This window comes from Symphalangus syndactylus, chromosome 7 (genome assembly GCF_028878055.3).
Source record: "Symphalangus syndactylus isolate Jambi chromosome 7, NHGRI_mSymSyn1-v2.1_pri, whole genome shotgun sequence".
Lineage (NCBI taxonomy): Eukaryota > Metazoa > Chordata > Mammalia > Primates > Hylobatidae > Symphalangus > Symphalangus syndactylus.
The window spans coordinates 106,999,146-107,019,835 of NC_072429.2; the positions used below are offsets into that span (position 1 = coordinate 106,999,146).

At 36.3% G+C, this 20,690-nt stretch overlaps 1 protein-coding gene and 1 pseudogene across 1 annotated transcript in view; one reads left to right on the forward strand and one right to left on the reverse strand.

Moving 5' to 3' along the window:
- Window positions 1-20,690, reverse strand: part of EIF3E (eukaryotic translation initiation factor 3 subunit E) — a 48,022-nt gene that overhangs the window by 19,740 nt on the left and 7,592 nt on the right. The window contains exons 3-7 of the mRNA XM_055287051.2: window positions 19,495-19,612; window positions 15,710-15,752; window positions 14,549-14,653; window positions 7,809-7,934; window positions 7,035-7,159 (exon numbers count right to left, since the gene is read on the reverse strand). Coding sequence (XP_055143026.2) covers window positions 7,035-7,159; window positions 7,809-7,934; window positions 14,549-14,653; window positions 15,710-15,752; window positions 19,495-19,612 — 517 coding nt within the window. The remainder of the gene's footprint in view (window positions 1-7,034; window positions 7,160-7,808; window positions 7,935-14,548; window positions 14,654-15,709; window positions 15,753-19,494; window positions 19,613-20,690) is intronic.
- Window positions 13,509-13,675, forward strand: LOC129487130 (uncharacterized; annotated as a pseudogene).

The window sequence follows — 20,690 nt, forward strand, 5'->3', positions numbered from 1 at the left end:
CTCCCAGGCTCGAGTGATCCTCCTGCCTTAGCCTAAGTGATGGGGCTATGGGCATGAGGCACTGCTCTGGGCTAGAAATTTTGATGCCTCACTTTCATTAATTTTTGTGAAAAAATTCTGCCAGGATCTAATATTCCATTTTTAAAGCTTATAATTTTTCTGACAGTTGCTTTCCTGTCAGTTCGAGAACATGTGACAGTTGTGATAAGTGATTATAGTCCAGTAATGTGGATGTATATTATTAGCTTACCTACAGTGTCAGTTTAGTACTTTGCTTTGTAATTCCTACAATAAAAATCTCCACTCCACTGTGCTTTATAATCACAGTTGAAGTTCACTTCTCTGTTTTGACACGGTAAATAAGCACTGGTAATAAAATAACACATAAATATAATGTTGCAGTGTGACAATATGGGGCATGAGAAACACTGTCCAGGTATAACTGGCATCACTTGGATTTTGTAGTAAACTGAGAAGAGTATGAGGTGGCAAAAGTGCAACATATCATCTCTGTCTCAACTACTCAGGTCTACCATTAGAGCTCAAAAGCAGCTAGATTACACACACACACATACACACACACACACACACAGAAAGTGGCTGTTTTCCAATAAAAAGTTATGAACACTAAAACTGAAATTTCATGTCATTTTCACATCACAAAATATTATTATTCTTTTCACATTTTTTTAGCCAATTAAAATATAAAAGCCATTCTAGACTGCCAGACATATAAAAACAGGTTATGGGCCAGATTTTAGCCCATGGTCCATAGTTTGCAGATCCTTGGTATACAGTATCACCATGGCTCCAGACGTTTTTACTTTTTAGAGATGGAATCTGATTCTGTCCCCTAGGCTGGAGTGCAGTGTTACAGTCATAGTTCACTACAGCCTTTAACTCCTGGACTCAGACCATCCTCCTGCCCCAAACTCCCAAGCAGTTGGGACCACAGGAGTGAACCACAATGCCCAGCTAATTTCTAAAAAAATGTTTTAGAGATAGGTCTCACTATGTTACCCAGGCAGGCTTCAAAACTTCTGGCTTCAAGCGATCTTCCTGTCCCAGCCTTCCAAGTAGCTGGGATTACAGGGAGGAGCTACCATGCCCAGCCAGACTTTGAAATATGGCAGACTCCCTACCTTACAGGGCAAAAGTGATCCATCCTGTGTATATACATTTATATGTGTATGCATCTATATGTAGATAAGGAGAGGAAGGAATAGGAGTAGAGATTAGAGATAATTATTTTGTTATCTCAATTCACATTCTTGAAGGATCAGCAATTAAAAACTTATTTCAAACATGACCAAAACCACAGGCATATATTTTAACAGTTAGTCTACCAATGACCAATGTGCTCTTTTGTTTTACTTCCCTGGCTTATCTCTCTTCTCTGTCCAACCAAATTTAAGACAGATCAATTTTCATCTTCAAGGACTGGATGCTTCTCACTTCTCCAGTATTTAGCATGTACAATACCACTGTATGTACTTATTAGACATGCTCTTGTATTACTCATTATGTTACTAGTTTGAATTCTAAGCTGTGTAATAGCAGGCTATACTTCTCATAGGTTTGAAATCAAATTTTCTTAGTTTTTTTTTTTTCTTTTAAATAACAGACTCAGTATTTGTGCTGTGAAGTGAAATTTCAAGCTAGATAAGTAAAATGTTTTAGTTTATTTTTTCATTCTAGCACAATTCTTCCCCAACTGTACAGCTTTATGGGAGTTTTCCTACAGTGTTTCATAATTGGAAGTCAGAAAATTTAATAATCAAAACATAAAATATGCCACCAAATTAAAAATACTTAAGTATCTACTATGTGCTACAAGAATATGAAAAATGACAACTCTGTCTGTAACTATGTTTACAAATTGGGGGAGATGAAGCTATTATAAGTTTTGTTTATTTTAACAGCTTTAAGTAACTAAACACCAAGTACAAGCTAAACAAAATACACTGAAATGACTTCACAAAGGAAGTAAATCTGAGCTGGACCTTAAAAACAGATAGGCTTTGGACAAGAAAGAACAAAAAGAGAAGTGCATTTCATGAAGGACAGGCTTTAAAAAGAGAAAAACAAACAAAAACACAGGTAGGACACTAAATAGACCTCCAGATGAGGACCTTGGAGGTCATCCTGAGTGAGCTAAACCAGGTAAACTACCTGCATGACAGAGAGTTTTTTTTTACCAGGAACTAATTAGAAAATATAAGGAAAATAACAGCAGGAAAGGTCTGTCCATACAAATTCTGGACATCATATAGTGGACTGGTTAATAATAAAACTTGAAATTTCTTAGAAAATTCATATTATTTTTATTTAGAAAACGAAATACTCTTTTACTAACTGAACTTTGCATCTCTCTTTCTACAAATGGAGAGTAATAGGGCATTGTATTACAAATGGATTCTTTTTCCTAACAGCATCTACATTTAGTGGCAAAGCCTCATCTCCGACAGCCTATGAACACTGCTCTATCTTATACCTGCTACCTTATCTTATATATTATGCTACATTTAAAAGTTCAACACTTTTCAAATTTGTAAATCATCTCCATTTTAGATTCAGAATAAATTATGGCAGAAATGGTAACATATGTGATGTAAGAGACTTTAACCTGCACCGGTATCTAAACTTTCATTTTAAGGACAAACGTATACATGATCTCTAAAGTACTTTCATATTAAAAATAAAAACTATGGCCGGGTGTGGTGGCTCACACCTGTAATCCCAGCACTTTGGGATTCCAAGGTGGGCGGGTCACGAGGTCAGGAGATCAAGACCATCCTGACTAACACGGTGAAACCCAATCTCTACTAAAAATACAAAAAAAAAAAAAAGTAGCCAGGCATGGTGGTGGGCGCCTGTAGTCCCAGCTACTCGGGAGGCTGAGGCAGGAGAATGGCGTGAACCCGGGAGGCAGAGCTTGAAGTGAGCCGAGATCGCGCCACTGCACTCCAGCCTGGGTGACAGAGTGAGACTTCGTCTCAAAAAAAATAAAAATAAAATAATTTTTAAAAATATGCAATTTACAATCTACGTATAATATCCATTGAACATGCAATCAACCAACCACCTACTGTGCTATAAGAAATTAAAACTACTTTTTTCATAAATCTTAAACAGAGACAACTGAAAAACACATACTGATTATAGACATACAAATGCAAATTACACACAATCTCAACAGTAAATAGCTCTCCCACTTCAAGAATATGAATTCCAGGAAATGGGTGAAACAATGATCTGTCAAGTCAACTGGGTATATTTCCATTAGGAAAAAAGTCAGAATCAAGCAAAAATCAAAATCAGGCAAGAAGACTTAACAAGGCAGAAAATAAGACAGCAATCTGACCCTATAGCAAGTGAAAACAGTAAACAGTACTTTTGTAAACAACTAAAAGTCATCACACTACTGAGTAGTTTTCTTTTCCACAGGCTGTTTCTGTTCAAAGAAAATAGTTCCACAGGCATGATGGTTCTTACTGCGGCAATAAAAATGTTCTAAAACTGATGGTTATATCACTCAGTTAAGTTACTAAAAATTACTAAACTATAAACAAACTCTTCTTGTACTTTAGAGTAAATCAAAGCAGTGGCATCAAACTACATTAGTAGTCCCTATATTTTTCACCACCACACTTTGCAGTTTCAAAAAACACACAAAAAGTTTCAACTATATCCTTGAATCACGTAGCGCAAATCAATTTTTAAAAATTTCAACCCTTAAGTACTAATCTTTCTAGTCTTCTGTATGACTAAATGGTAAGTATTCATAAAGTGCTTCTGCTGTATACACACTTCACTGTCACAACTGTCCTTAAGGAAAAGCACTTGTGCAACTGAGAAACAAGATGAACCAGCTGCTTTTCTCACAGAACACTGTTTTTACTTGAAAGAATGGCAGACAAACCAAAGCTATTTAGACATTCAGACATGGGAATTTAGCAGACATTTTCCAGAAAATGAAGTGAGCCTGTCCTTCAAGAAAAACAAATGATAAAATTAGAGTTTTCAAGAAAAACTAGAATTTTGGAAAATTTGTATCAGCCACTGGGAGCTTGAAAGCTTTCCAATGCTTAAAGCTGTTTCTATGGGTCTGGTAGTGATGTTCATGAATGTGGTTTTTCTGGTGTTGTATAATGTCAACACACTGGAATACCTGCATAACTCACTGGACCAGTAAGTATTTCCCAAACAACCAATGAATGATACTATAAAATCATGCATGGGTAAAAAAGATCCATTCCAAGTGCAAGATAGCTCAATACAGTCTAGAATACCAGTACAGCTTAGGATCCCAAAAAGTTTAACGACATGGTTTCAGATTCCACATTACAAACAACCTTTTAAAAACTATTTCTTGTTGAGTTTTATTGTAACTGTACTTCTTACTGTTTTATACTGTATCTTCAAAAAAGAATATTCACAATTATCAGAAAAGGATATTATTAATAAAACACACCTTTTCCAACTACATGTGTGAAGCTAGGTTTTTCATCCTACAGTTAAAGCACATCACAACAGACCGCAAGAAAGCAGGCATGAAAACCCAGTTGTCAATTAACCCAGCAACTGAAGGTCTGCAAAAATGTAAAGCAATGTCACTCTTCTCACTAATTTTGTTTTCAAAGTTACTTTCGTTAAAATTCTATTATGTGTTAAATCGAATCAATTTACCATTTATTAATGAGAAAATTTTTAATTTGTTTTGATTTTTAATACAGTTAAGTCCTTAACATAATCAGTACCTTCTTGGAAACTACGACTTTAAAACTAAGTAACATTCTTTCATTATGAAGCTCTTGAGAAAGAAAATTGTTTCATTATTCATTGTTTTGCTTAGAGTTGCAGTTTCCAAGAACCTAGAGACAATATTGAGCACTTACTGTATACACCAAGAGATAAAACCAATGTAAAGAAAATTACATTCGATAATTCTTTTTTTTTTTTTTTTTTTTTTTGAGATGGAGCTTCGCTCTTGTTGCCCAGGCTGGAGTGCAGTGGTGTGATCTAGGATCACTGCAACCTCCACCTCCCAAGCTCAAGCAATTCACCTTCCTCAGCCTCCTGAGTAGCTGGGATTACAGGTGCCCACCACCACATGGGCTAATTTTTTGTATTTTTAGTAGAGATGGAGTTTCACCATGTTGACCATGGCTGGTCTCGAACTCCTGACCTCAGGTGATCCACCCACCTCCGCCTTCCAAAGTGCTGAAATTACAGGCATGAGCCACTGCACCCGGCCTACACTCAATAATTCTCAATAGTGTAAATGGGTTCCAAGACGAAAATGTTTAAGAACCACTGGCTGGTAAAAATACTCCCAAATATAATTTTAATATCATTTTTCTCTTCCTTCCAAATATCCAATGGCTTTTCAGTGTATATCTATCTAACTTTAATGTTTGAGGAGGAAGGCTTTACTGGATGTTCAAATAAGGGATTTTTTTGCCCCACAAAGTTAGGATATATTCCCATATGCACACACTTTTTAAATACTGACCAATACATTCTTCAGGACTCATAATCCTTTTAATGGAATCATTTAAAAACAAAGCAAAACCCCCCATGATTCCTCCCTCAATTAACTGATCTGATAATGCCACACAGGGTATTTCAGATTTTGGAGGATATCAGCCAAGTGTATAGTATTTCCTAATGATTTAGAATTCTTATTATTTCATTTGTCATATGAAACCATTTTAATTTCTACAAGATAAAATGTAATGAAATTATAAAATCTTCATTTAGATGAACAAATAATAAAAGTATGAACTAAGAGTGTTAATTTAGGGCTGGGCCCAGTGGCTCATGCCTGTAATCTCAGCACTTTGGGAGGCTGAGGCAGGAGAACTGCTTGAGCTCAGGAGTTTGAGACCAGCCTGCGCAACACGGTGAAACCCTGTCTTACAAAAAATAGAAAAATTAGTCAGGCATGGTGGCATGTGCCTGTAGTCCCAGCTACTTGGGAGGCTGACGGGGGAGGATGGCTTGAGCCCGAGAGGTAGAGGTTGCAGTCAGCCAAGGTAACACCGCTGCACTCCAGTCTGGGCAACAGAGCCAGACATTATCTAAAAAAAAAAAAAGTGTTATTGTAAAATTTGCCCAATAATATGGTCAATACAATATAACTCATACCATGAAGCAACTGCTAAAATTGCTATTGCAATCTTAGGCTATATTAGCAAAAGCATACATACAAGTAACAGGAGCTAATATTGCCACAGTAATCTATAAAGTTTAGATGACAATCCTAGAATAAAATTTCAATTATGAAGATCTAGATTGTAAGAATATGAATAGAAATTATCTAAAAAAGCAATCAAAATACTAAAGGGTCTGAAAAACTGTGTTACTTAATAAAACTAGAGATATTTAGCCTAAAGGAAGCAGAGAGGAGTAAAAAATTATCTTAAAACATCTAAAGAGTTTCCATGAAGCAGTCTTGTTTTCTGTCATTCCAAACAAACAAGAAATAATGGGCAGAAGTTTCAGAGGTATTTGAGTTCTACTGGAAGAGTAAATTTTACAAATAATTTCTAGCTTACAAAAGAATGGTCTAGTTCATAAGCAGTGAATTTCTCATCACCAAAATATTAAACAAAAGCTGGTTGACAGAGCAAAGATGATATAAAAAGATGCACATATTCCTTTCAAGTAGTATGGCCTAGAGCCTCATTTCTAAAGCTTTGATGTTTACATGAGTTACCTGGGATCTTATTAAAATGCAGATTCTAACTTAGTTCTAGGGTGAGTCCTGAGATTCTACATGATTCCCATGCTGCTGGCCCAGGGACCACACTTTAAATAGCACTTTAAAAGGCTTAGGGTACACTTTGTCAAATAATTTACTTAAGAGTCATATGCATACTTTTCAGTGACAAGCAAATCTACTACATGAAGAAAAAAAAAAAAACAGGTGACAACAAATTCATATGATAGAGAAAAGTATAGTTTAATTTTAAACAATTCCATATAATTTTATCTAAACAAAGCCAAAATTACACAGTGAAATAACTTACTGTGGCTGATAAAGGAAGAGGTCAATAATATTATCGCGACCTTTGGGGTGATTGAAGAAAACAAACAGAGACCAGTGAATGAGCCATGTTCTCTGCTGAAGAGACTGAAGTGGAGAACTCACAGACTAAAGGATTTAAAAATATATACATAAAAAACATTAATATATAAGAAAGAGGCAGGAGGACAAACATCACTAACTTCAAAACTGTAGGCATGCACGAGGGTCATTATGATCAATGTCCGAACCCCTATGCCTTCTCTCTGCATGATCCCTCGACATTCCAAATTATTACCCTGTTCTTAGATTCAATAATGTCCACTGAAGACATTCTAATTTATAAACTCTTACAGAAGTTATAAATTATAATCATTTCAGAAAACATTTTAAAAGCAAGAATTAAACTGAACATTTCATAGTAAGTGGTTTAATTAGATAATTGTAGATGAAAACTGTCTTCTGCATAGGACTTTCAATAATAGGTGGCACTAACAGCATAGTGTCATTTTGACTGGCATAGAAAAAAAGGGCACAGTAGCTGTATAATGAAATGAAGGCTACGTTTTTTCTCTAAGAGCCAAAAGAAGTCTGACAACTTCGTTCAAGGAGATTCAAACTAGGCAAGCCACTAATCCACTATGATTTTTGTAAGGTCAACAAAAGCTAATTTGAATTTTTTTTTTTTATTCCCAAAATACATAGTGTTTTTCCTCATCAGAAAGTGTGAAGGATACACAGATATTTCAGAGAATAACTGTGAAAAAGTCGAACTCACATTATTATCTATAGTCTCTTTTAACCGTGTAAGGTCTTCCATGGCTGCATCCCAATTCTGCATTAAGATTTCAGAGGCCAGCTTTCCCCAGAGTGAACTTAAAGCATTTCTATCTGTTGCTGGAACCTGTTTAAGAAATCATAATTAATTATATTGTGAATACTCTTGAAAAATGAACATAATGTATGTTTTATACCCACGTATCCCTCTAGCCTACTAAAAGACCTATAGCTTTCTACACAAAACTGTAGTTATCTAAGTCCTTATTGGATCACACTGGTTTGCTTCAAAAAACCCTTTGCTAAAAATACTCAGGTCTTCAATATTCAATCTAGATAAGAAAATAAAAAATAACTTTTATAACTAGGAAACAGCAGCATTATCTTACTATAACCCACTTCAGATAATTTATACACAACTAATCAAGTTTCAGGCACCTAAAACTTCAGAAACCAAGTTAGATTCACGTGTAATTTGTCACTAAAATCACTAGGATGAAGATGTGGAAAATCAAGACTCGTGAGTCTCATTTACAATGTAATGAGAAATTATGTACAGAACCAAAAAATATTTCCAAATTATGACACAAATGGAAGTCAGTATGGAAAGAGAGAGACAGGGAAAAAGCAGGCCCACTGATTAACAATTAATAGTTATCGAAGAATTATGTACTGAGCAATACAAGTTAGTGTTCTCCTGTAATCCTAACAAAAATCCTATATTTTTTATCCCCATTTCAAAATGGGAACTAATACATATAGAGTGTAACTTGCCCCAAATTGCACTTCTTTTTTTTTTTTTTTTTTTTTTTTTTTTTTTTTTGAGACAGAGTCTCGCTCTGTTGCCCGGGCTGGAGTGCAGTGGCGCAATCTCGGCTCACTGCAAGCTCCGCCTCCCGGGTTCACGCCATTCTCCTGCCTCAGCCTCCGAGTAGCTGGGACTACAGGCGCCCGCCACCGCGCCCGGCTAATTTTTTGTATTTTTTTTAGTAGAGACGGGGTTTCACCGTGGTCTCGATCTCCTGACCTCGTGATCCGCCCGCCGCGGCCTCCCAAAGTGCTGGGATTACAAGCGTGAGCCACCGCGCCCGGCCCCAAATTACACTTCTAATCATGAAACCTACAAATTTTATACCACAGTCTTAACCTAAAAAAAGGGGACTAAGGGCCATCCCTACCCTCTTCTATCCACTGGTAAAAGAGTCACAAACTCAAAACATTCATGACGACCAGGCTAATAACAATGAGCAAAGCTGGACTCCCTCACAACAAAGCAGCAGAAGTAGGTAAACTGACTCTGAACTCATCAGATGTGCTAAAGCAGTAGAAGCAAGTAAGGGTAGTAGAGGGGGAAGAATACATGTCTACACCTCAAGATGAAATTTCAAATTTAATTTTTTACAGAAGCACTTTTACGTAATAGTATAAATATCAAGAGATATCATAATTTCAAGTTAAATTGTATGTGCAGGATCAGAAATCCAATCAAGAATTCTGACTCTACCACTTAACAGCTAGTTTGTACTTTAGCTTCCTCACTGCAACATGCAGATAGAACCCACCTCAGTTGTATAGTTTAAGTGACATAAGACATACAGAGATTACAATTATCACCTGATACAGAATAAGAACTTGGTAAATCTGAGTTACTGAAATGATGATATACCTAATGCTAAATGACAAGTTAATGGGTGCAGGAAATCAACATGGCACATGGATACATATGTAACAAACCTGCACATTGTGCACATGTACCCTAAAACCTAAAGTATAATAAAAAAAATAAATAAATAAATAAAAATAAAAAAATTAAAAAAAAGAAAATCATCGCAGAGACATGTATACAGATTTACATATATTTACATATACGTTTACATATGTAAATTTATATTTATCTATATGTAAATCTATACACATATTTACAGATATATGATCTAAACATTGTGGACCACAATACAAACTCAGTCTATACTGAGATTCTTCCTTTCAAATGTACTAAATAACATTTGGCACACTCTAAGAGCAGGCAAATAACACAGAGACTAGATGTGTAAATTAAATTCTGAACCACTCCTGTTCTAGTTATTATCACAAAGTATATCCACAATACAACTTGTACATGCATATTCATAACTTTATTTTTAATAGACAAAAACTAAAAGTAAACTAAATGTTCATCATCAATAGATGAATATATTTAACAGACCATAGTAAATTCACAGAATGAAATACTACTGAGCAATAAATAGAAACTAACTTCTGATACACACAATAACATGAACCTCAAAAACTTGCTGGTAAAAATAAGCCAAACACAAACATACATAGTACATCATTCCACTTACATACATAAAATTCTAGAACAGGCAAAACTAGTCTATAGGGACAGAAAGCAGGTCAATGGATGCCCAGGACCATGGGTGGAGTATGGCCACAAAAGAACAAAAAGGGTCTTTCTGAGGTGACAGAAATATTCTTTTTTTTTTTTTTTGAGATGGAGTCTCACTCTGTCACCCAGGCTGGAGTGCACTGGCACGATCTCGGCTCACTGCAAGCTCCACCTCCCGGGTTCACGCCATTCTCCTGCCTCAGCCTCTTCGAGTAGTTGGGACTACAGGTGCCCGCCACCACACCTGGCTAATTTTTTGTATTTTTTTTTTTTTTTTTTAAGTAGAGACGGGGTTTCACTGTGGTCTCGATCTCCTGACCTCGTGATCCGCCCGCCTCGGCCTCCCAAAGTGCTGGGATTACAAGCGTGAGCCACCGCGCCCGGCCAGAAATATTCTTTATCTTGATTTAATGGTAGCCACACAAGTACACAAATGTTCCAAAATTCATCAAAAATTTAAAAACTGGTTTATCAAAATCCATAAAATAATTGTTCTAATTACAAAGGATAAAATGTTTAATTCTTATAAAGGACATCTGAATATAAAAATATATCATTGAGTCAAAAATGCCATCAATTTTAACATACATTATTATTTTATGTTTCCAAAACCAAAAACCCAGTAAAGACACTTTCTGATTTCAGATGTTAAAATATGCAAAACTATGCTTGAAAATCAATATTAAATGCACAATTTTTACAGTGACATCACAACAGGGTACATCAGAGCCAAAATTTCAGTCAAGATCCTAATGCCTCCAAAAATTATCATTACTCATACTGTCTTGAGCCTCAAGGAAAAATATTTTTAAATGAAGTGGTATATACAAACAGGAAATACACTTTACATCCTGAGGGAGGGAAAGAGACAGCTCTAAAAGTATAACAAATAGTCCTAGGAACTAAAATCACTTTTATTTCAAAGAGCTGCTGAATAAGGGAGTGGGGTATATTATGGAGCCAGATCAAAGGCCACAATGAGGGAAAATTTTAACAAAATAATCAATAGTGCTAATAACTTTCAAAGCAAAAGTGTTCAAAAATTCCCACCAAACCAGCTTCGTCATTTTATTTCAATTAACACGTTTCTTGGAGTATAAATCAAAGAAGTTTCACACCAAACAGAGTGTACCTGAACAATCCTCAATGTATTCTAAAATCCACGAGTCTTTTTTTTTTTTTTTTTAAGGGCAGATTCTAGGGTCACACAGCTTTAATTTATACAATACTGACCTACAATAGGTCATTTGGAGAGTCAAATTCTAATCTCAGATCATAGTTACAATGGCTCTTTCATAGCTTATGTTTCCCTAACCATAGATTTAAAAGAATAATCAACCACCAGAAAAGTATTTAGAAATAAAAAAAAGGCCACTGCAAAAAATAAAATTAACTAAAAAGTAAAACACTGACATTTCTCATCCCAAAGCCAAACAAGAATTTTAGATTTGCTATTAACAAAACTTCAAACAAATACACAGATCTTGTGATAGTGGCTATCTAAATCAAAAGAAAAAGATATCTATTCTTTTTAGCTTGGCACTGTTAGCCTGCCAATACGCCAACAGGAAGCAACATACTCTCACCTAACACAAATGTTTTGTGGCCCAGACAGGACAAAAATTTTAAAATGAATTCAATGTAACTTTTTAGAATTTCCAGTAACTCTATGTTGACTGTTCTTGACGTAAAACATATTAATTTAGTGTTTGTATCACAGTATTCAATCATTTAACCAAAATATCATTTGAGTTCCAGCACAAGATTTGTTAGGGGCAATGCAAAAGCTTAAAACTAACCCTCAAATTTTTTTAAGACAGGGAATTAACTTGTATCTTCATATTTTAAAAAAATAAACATAAAAATTCACCAAACCTACAAGTACAAACCTGTCACTTGTAGAAATTTTCAGACTAATATAAAACCATACTACATAAATATAATGATACTATTAACACTAGAATGTGTTATATGTGTTAGAATAAAAGCTTTTTGTAGCAGTGTAGCAAGTTTTTTATTCCTCAAAAGGTTCATGTGTACTACTCTGGCTAAACTCCATGTCATTACAGTTGGCTCTTCATACCAACCCGCTTTCAAGGGTGGATATGCTAGAAGAGTTTCAATATCTGGATTTCCAGCAGTTACCTTAAGTTTCCACGTCTTAGTAAAATGGCACATTCACTCACTGACCAGCAACAATAAATTTACTGTGCTGGAACTCTAACATGACACTAAATCTTCATTCTCAAAATTCACTCCCAGCATTAACAAATGATATAAATAACCAACTCTTTTCATGTACCTGTAATCATACCAGGCTTCTGATTTTACAATCCTGGTTTAAGCTGTTTACATTTCCAAAGTAATCAACTTTTGCTCTCCTAAATCCCTCGTAATATTCAAAGTAAAACTGATGGAATTTTTTGATAAGTTACTACAAGTTTAGCATCACTGATTACCTTCAATGCACTTGCAAGTGAACCACAGCTAATCTGTAAATTAAGAATTCATCTACAAATGGAAGCAAGACAAAAAGTTGTTTTTCTTAAGCAAAGTTGGAAATAAACAGAAAATCTTTTTCTTTAAAGGATGGTGGAGTTTCAAAAAGTGAAGTTGTCTATGCAATTTAATTGTAGAAATTACCTGAATCAGTAATACTAATCTCTCCCTCCCCGCAAAATGAAAATTTTAATTTCCTAGAAAATAACCACAGACAGCAGCCATGAGACTTTATTTTGCAACATGTGGAGCTAAAAGTGAAGAAAAAAGCACCAGAAAATAAAGGCAAAAAGAAACAAACTCTTCCAAGGTTGGAAGACAAAAAGTCTCTGTTTTAAGGTCTTTTTCCAACTTCTAGGATTAACTAGAGAAATCTTAGGCAGGGTGCAGAGGCTCATGCCTATAAATCCCAAAGCATTAAAAGGCTGATGAGGGAGGATCACTTCAGGCCAGGAGTTTGAGATCAGCCTGGGCAACATAGCAAAACTCCATCTTGGAAAAAAAAAATTAAAAATTAGCCATGAGTGGTGATGCACACTTGTAGTCCTAGCTACTCAGGAGGCAAGAGAATCTCTTGAGCACAAGAGTTCAAGGCTGCAGTGAGCTATGATGGCACCACTGCACTCTAACCTGGGTGAGAGCAAGACCCTGTCTCAAAAAAAAAAGAAAAAAATAAATCTTAGACTTTAAGTACCTACTTACTAGTCCAAGGTGAGTAACAAATTACAATTTCTCAAATGAGAGGCTAGTTAATACAAGGATGTTTTGGTAACTGTAGAAGGCACTTAATACACTTTTCTAAACAGAAGACAGATCGCTTCTCGGCCTTTTGGCTAAGATCAAGTGTAAACAGAAGACAGAGTGAGAACGAAGTACATCAATTTGAAGGCTGATATATATTGATTGATTGATTGATGGAGTCTTGTTCTGTCACCCAGGCTGCAGTGCAGTGGCACCATCTCGGCTTACTGCAACCTCCACCTCCCGGGTTCAAGGGATTCTCCTGCCTCAGCCTCCCAAGTAGCTGGGATTACAGGTGTGTGCCACCATGCCCAGCTAATTTTTGTATTTTTAGTAGAGACAGGGTTTCAACATGTTGACCAGGCTGGTCTCAAACTCCAGACCTCAGGTGATGAGCCCGCCTCAGCCTCCCAAAGTGCTGTGATTACAGGTGTGAGCCACCGCACTTGGCCAAGGCCTGATTTTTAATTTGGCTTCACACAACTCTCCTTCTCTAACAAAAGCACTAAATCTAGAAGCCTGTCAAATATATGGTAATAGGATACTTCATGGTTAATAGTACCATTTAAACTCATCTATACCCCACGTAATGAAGAAACCATTGATATTTATATTCCAATAGCTGAAGGCAGAGGTAACTGGAAAAAAGTTACTACTAAGGCATAAAATATTTCACATACCCTTAGGATTCCACAGTTGTTTAGAGCAAGTTCAAGGAATATATATATACCACAAAGTATTAAATCAGGAATAATGGATTTACTCAACAATATTAATTAAGCACCTACAATGTGCCACTCACTGTGCTGAATATTATAATAATAAATCCATTACATGATACGATTCTGTTAATGCTAAAAATCATAAAATTGTTCCTACTTTTGGATTTCAAGGACAAGTTAAATCACCCTCCAAATTTTGAGGCCCTGAAACAAGGTTTCCGGTTTCTGTTTTTGAGTGGGAAGGTTTTCTTTACTTTTTTCTCTTTTGCCAATGACTGTTTAAAAACTTAATGAACAGACCCAAATCTATCTATATACACGTTTTGAAGAACCAAGGGACTCCTACAAAAGACAAAAAAAAAAAAAAAAAAATCAAGTACTTATACTTACCAGCACTCTAAAAAAATAAAGATATTCTGCTGCTCCTGAGTAATTCCCACATTCGTACTGGAATTTTGCATATCTGTAGAGTGTATCTAAATATTCCTGCCTAAACTAAAAAGAAAAAAAAAGATTAAGTTCTCTTTAATTTAGAGTTTTAGAACCCCATTGTAACTCATAAGTCTTTGAGGTCAAAACTATGAATGTTTAATTCACCAACTTCTAATGTATATTTTACGAGTCAAATGTATCTCTGATTATTGTATTCATCTTTGGTGGCAGCTTTTGGGAGACTTTTAAAGAACTGACCTCTGGAGTTATTTAAAGAAGTAAAGTAATGGGGGTTGGGGTCGGGGAGGTGGTTTCAGGATGAACTGTTCCACCTCAGATCATCAAGGCATTAGCTGGATTCGCATAAGGAGCGTGCAACCTAGATGCCTTGCATGAGTAGTTCACAATAGGGTTCGTGCTTCTATGAAAATCTAATGCCTCCACTGATCTGACAGGAGGCAGAGCTCACATGGTAATGCTTGCTCACCTTCTGATCATCTGCTCTGTGGCCCTCCAGTACTGGTCCATGACCTGGGAGCTGGGGACCCCTTAAATAATTAATTATATGCAAAGCCTCATGCTTTGAGTTAACACAAGGGAAATGAGATTGAGTGATGGTTAGGAAAGCTTATGACATTTCTTTATTTGTGTATCTGGGGACTTATAAAGACCTTGATAATTTCAAAGCTATTGTGTTCCACAAGGCAGCCAGAGTACTACCTAATTCTACTGCTCAAAGCATTTCTAATTCAAATTTAATTCTGTTTGCCTTACTTGTTAATCCATAAGAAAAAGCATCTTATGCCCTATAATATATAATACTTAGCTTGCTATTGGCACTAATATAAAATGCCAACAATTATTGCCAACTATTACAACTCTCGAATAAATACAAGCCTTGAGAATTTCTGTCATCTAAAGGTGAGCTATAAGCACATATTTTCCTGTCAGCAACAATTTATAAAAACTGAAGTTTTAAAAATACAACCAGATTTTATAATTAATAAATTAATCTGGAAATTATATTCTTAGGCCAAGCCATGAGCTTATCTGTACAAACTAGTCTTTAGTCAGCATTATTAAAACATGACAACTTTAAAATATTTTTAAAACACTTACACCATGCTTGTCCGCCAGGTAGTCAAAGAGCATCCTACCATCCCTAAATAATAAAAAACAAAAATTACATTATTTTAAAGGCCACAGAAAACAAAATAAGCATATCCAACTTCTAAGTTATTACCTATGCAAAGCCACCTTAAATAAATACTTAAATGTTAAAAGACTTCCAGAATAAAATAAGCAGGACATTACATGTTTTGAATATAAGAAGTATGTACACAAGGAGAGCTACAAACTTTAAAATTGACTTTCAGATTTCTTTAGCCCTAACTGAAAATTAGTGTGTTTCACCACAACTAAGGTAAGGCCTTTAGCAGTTTGTCAGATAATAAAACCAGAAGATTCCGACTACTTCTAGTAAGGTCAATAGTCTACTTAGTGGTAATCTACTGAGAATGGTTTTTGCTCTATGTGGTCAAATTTCTAATAGATAATATAGTCAATTATAGAGACTGAAATAAATGTACCATGTACAAACTAGAAGAAACTAATCCTATATATAAATTTTGTCCCCTCCTCCAATCTGTTAATATTTTTCAAAAGGACGATTTGACAAATTTACAAGATTAATAAATCATGCCTGGCCGGCCGCAGTGACTGATGCCTGTAATCCCAGCACTTTGGGAGGCCGAGGCAGGTAGATCTCCTGAGGTCAGGAGTTCCAGACCAGCCTGGCCAACATAGTGAGACCCAGTCTCTACTAAAAATACAAAAATTAGCCGGGCATGATGGCGGGTGCCTGTAATCTCAGCTACTTGGGAGGCTGAGGCAGGAGACTCGCTTGAACCTGGGAGGTGGAGGTTGCAGTGAACAGAGATAGGGCCACTGCACTCCAGCCTGGGAAACAGAGTGAGACTCTCTCTCAAAAAAAAAACAAATAAAAATTTAAAAATCATGTCTGATATACATGACAGCTATGCTACATACCCTCACAATCATTAGGTATAACCAAGTGTCATATTTAATTTTTCTTAAATTAGCTTTGCATTATCTTGAGATGTTGACAGACTGGTAAAAGACAAACTGACAATAAAGAAAGACATCAAGGGACAGGGGATATATGTGGATAGCTGCCCACCTTATGAGCATTTTAGTTGTTACTGTTTTCTGAGACGGAGTCTCACTCTGTCACTGCGGATGGAGTTCACCGGTGTAATCTCGGCTCACTGCCACCTCCGCCTCCCGGGTTCATGCAATCCTGCTGCCTCAGCCTCCCAAGTAGCTGGGATTACAAGCGTGCACCACCATGCCCAGCTAATTTTTGTATTTTTAGTACAGATGAGGTTTCACCATGCTGGCCAGGCTGGTCTCAAACTCCTGACCTCAAGTGATCCACCCACCTTGGCCTCCCAAAGTGCTGGGATTACAGGCATGAGCCACTGCACCTGACTGCATTTTCCAAAACAAAAACATTTTCTTATCCTTCTCACGAGAAGAAATACGTTATAATGTCTTTGGGAGCACAATTTTGCTTGAAGATTTAATGGAGCAGAGGTATGTCCCCATAAAAATTAACATAGGTGTATTATAATACTGAATATGAAACGTACATGAAATTCCAACATAGAAGAACTTCAACAAAAACTGAACATTTGCAGTGGATCACACTGAATAACTCTGTATTGCACTACTGACACCACTCACGTATATAATCACTGTCCTCTGGCTGACTATTTCCGGGAAAGTGTAAGTACGATACTATATGTTCAATGAAATTTAAAGAGGGTGAATTGTCAGAAACAGGTTTTTACATTGAAAATAGGTAGTCTGTAAGTATAGTAAGATTACAAGTTTTTAACACATGATCCTTTCATTTATCTCAAACTCAGTACCTATTAAGCTATAAGGATCCTCTTTTTCTAACTGGTGAACACATCTACATTCATCTTATTCATGCTCTGATCCCATTACTTCCCAGTCTTTGAGTGACTAAACTACAGCATCCTAAATTTTCTGTTGTAGTCTAACATCTGGATTATTTCCGCTGTCCCTTTGTAATCACATACATGTGACCTGAAGATCTAAAATTACTTATTCTAAAAGCATAAAAGTAGTTTAGTATAATATATAGCTCTGTCTATGCGTGTAATGTGTGTATATATATCTCTGTGTGTTTTCTCGCATATAGTCATCCCTTGGTATCCCCACAGCATTAGTTCCAAGACCTCGCATACCCCCTACTCACCAGCCCCCTCAAATACCAAAATCTGCAGGCGCTAAAGTTCCTTATGTAAAATAGCACAGTATTTGCATGTAAACTATACACATCCTTCCATATACTTAAATCATCTCTAGATTACTTACACCTAATGCAATGTAATATAGTTGTTAGTTGTTATATTGTAGTTTTATTTGTATTTTTTATTGTAGTATTGTTATTTTTTAGGTTCTTTCCCTGAATATTTTCAATCTGCAGTTGGTTGAATCCAGATGCAGAACAAAGAGCTGACTGCATTTGTATGTAGTATATGTCATAGTATAGTATAGTATAGTATAGTATAGTATAGTATAGTATGACACAGTAATTGTGTATTTGTTGCTTTTCTAAAAATATCTGATAACACCTTCACAAATCACAAAGGAAAACTTAAGAGCCAATCTCTAAAAATTTGGTTTAAATACATAGAAATCAAAGGTATAGCATGGCAAAATATCCAGCAATTCCTCAAGTGAATTTACTGGTAGCTAGGATTTATCTCAAATGACAATATTCAATTTTAGTAAGAGATTTTATTTTTAAATGTTTCTAGTAACCCAAAAGATTTCTACCTGTGACATGTACTACATCAGACTAAGGCAACACGTTTTCTTTGGAAACAAAACAGTAAGTCTATTTCTAGGTAAAGGGAAGTTAGGAATAAAATAATCTTATTGGCTCAAAACTACCCTCCTTGGGCATGGAGCTTGGAAGGGTATGAAAGAATGTAGCCAGGGATAAAGTGAGCTCAGGTTTCTCTTATAACGAGATACCCATATGCTCTAAGGCTCTAGGTATTGCCCAGGCACAGGGTTTCTTTTTTATTTTTTCCTGAGATGGTGTCTCATTATGTCACCTACTTTGGAATGCCGTGGTATGACACTGACTCATTGCAACCTCCGCCTCCCGGGCTCAAGTCATCCTCTGACCTCAGCCTCCGAAGTAGCAAGTAGCTGAGACTACAAGCGCACACCACCACACCTGGCTAACTTTTTGTTGGTTTTATTTTTTTGGTAAGATAGAGGGTTTCGCCATGTTGCCCAGGCTGGTCTCAAACTCCTAGGCTCAACAGATTCGCTTGCCTCTGCCTCCCCAAGTGCTGAGATTACAGGTGTGAGCCACCACACAGTGGCACAGGGTTTCTTATTGGACATTTTGAGTTGGATAATTCTTTGTTGGGGAGTAGCGGCAGCGGTGCTGTCCTATGCACTGTAGGATGTTTAACAGCATAACTGGCCTCTACTCACTAGGTACCTATAGCACCCCTCCAGTTATGACAACCCAAAGTATCTCCAGATATTGCGAAATGTCCCCAGGAAGTGGGAAACAGGAAATGGAATTTCTGTAGCATAATCAGTATAGATAAGTACTAAAGAAGTTTTTTTTTTAAAAAACTTAGTATTAATATTAACATTTATTAATTATACTGGCCCCTACAAAATAAGGATAAATGGAAATTAAAAATGAATAAAGCACTCATTTAAACCATGAACTTTTACTATGGGATACTGGATAAAGTTTGAATTAACATTTGTATGAATCCAGAAAGGAGAAATTTTAGAATTCAAAATTAAGAAGAGTTTACCTGGTTGACTGCATTTGCCTTGTAGTTTCTGGATCTTCAAACATCTTCACAATTGGTTCTGTTTCTGCCTGAAGCTGTTTCAGTTGTGCAACCACTGTGGTTCTTTTCTCTCTCAAAGCTAAGTAAAAATGCAGAAGAGTACTACAATGTTAAGGAATGTTAAATTGTGCTACTCATCATGAGAATGTCTGGAAATTTTTCAGTGTATTTAAACTATATATATATTTATTTACCCCCAATATATTCATATGCCACGGGCTACTCAGTCAGAAATGTCCCCCGATCCCTAATTTCTTTTTTCTAGTAATCCAAAGGCACAAAAAGGAAAAGGGAATCCTCTTCCTACTCTTGAGGGAAACTAGAGAATATACAGCCTTGGGGTGACAGGGGGATGTGAAAGAAAAAAGGGTAGGACCCAATTATCTATCATTTAATTCTCCATTGCAGAAACTTCATTCCAAGTGTTTCTATATTTGTTCTCATTTAATTTTCTTAGGTGAATATTATGCCAGAGTTTTTGAAGAAAAACTCAGAGGGGTTTACATATTACTATTACAGGCTATCAACTAGGTTGAATGGAATTTAAATCCATTAAATAATCTCTTTTAACTACAAATCCAGCTCTATAGTCTCTCAAACCAAATTCTATTGTTTCTTTTACTATACTATGAAAAGGTGGAGAAAACTTGCACATAACCAACTCTGGTAACACCTTAATGTTTCCTTAAGAAACTAAGAAATAGGCCGGGAGCAGGGGCGCACACCTGTAATCCCAGCAACTTGGGAGGCCAAGGCGGGCTGATCACAAGGTCAGGAGTTCAAGACCAGCCTGGCCAATATGGTGAAACCCTGTCTCTACTAAAAATACAAAAATTAGCCAGGCGTGGTGGCAGGCGCCTGTAGTCCCAGCTACTTGGGAGGCTGAGGCAGGAGAATGACATGAACCCGGGAGGCGGAGCTTGCAGTGAGCCGAGATCACACCACTGCACTCCAGCCTGGGCAACAGAGAGAGACTCTGTCTCAAAAAAAAAAGAAACTAAGAAATAGTTTCCGTTTATCCATGACAAACTAAAGAAGAGCTACTGTTATTGCAGGGAACTACAAGTCAAACACATGGATTATGTTTAATGTAATAATTTCTCTATTATATATTAGAAAGTATATTCTAGAGCAGTCTTTCTCAAACACAGAAGATC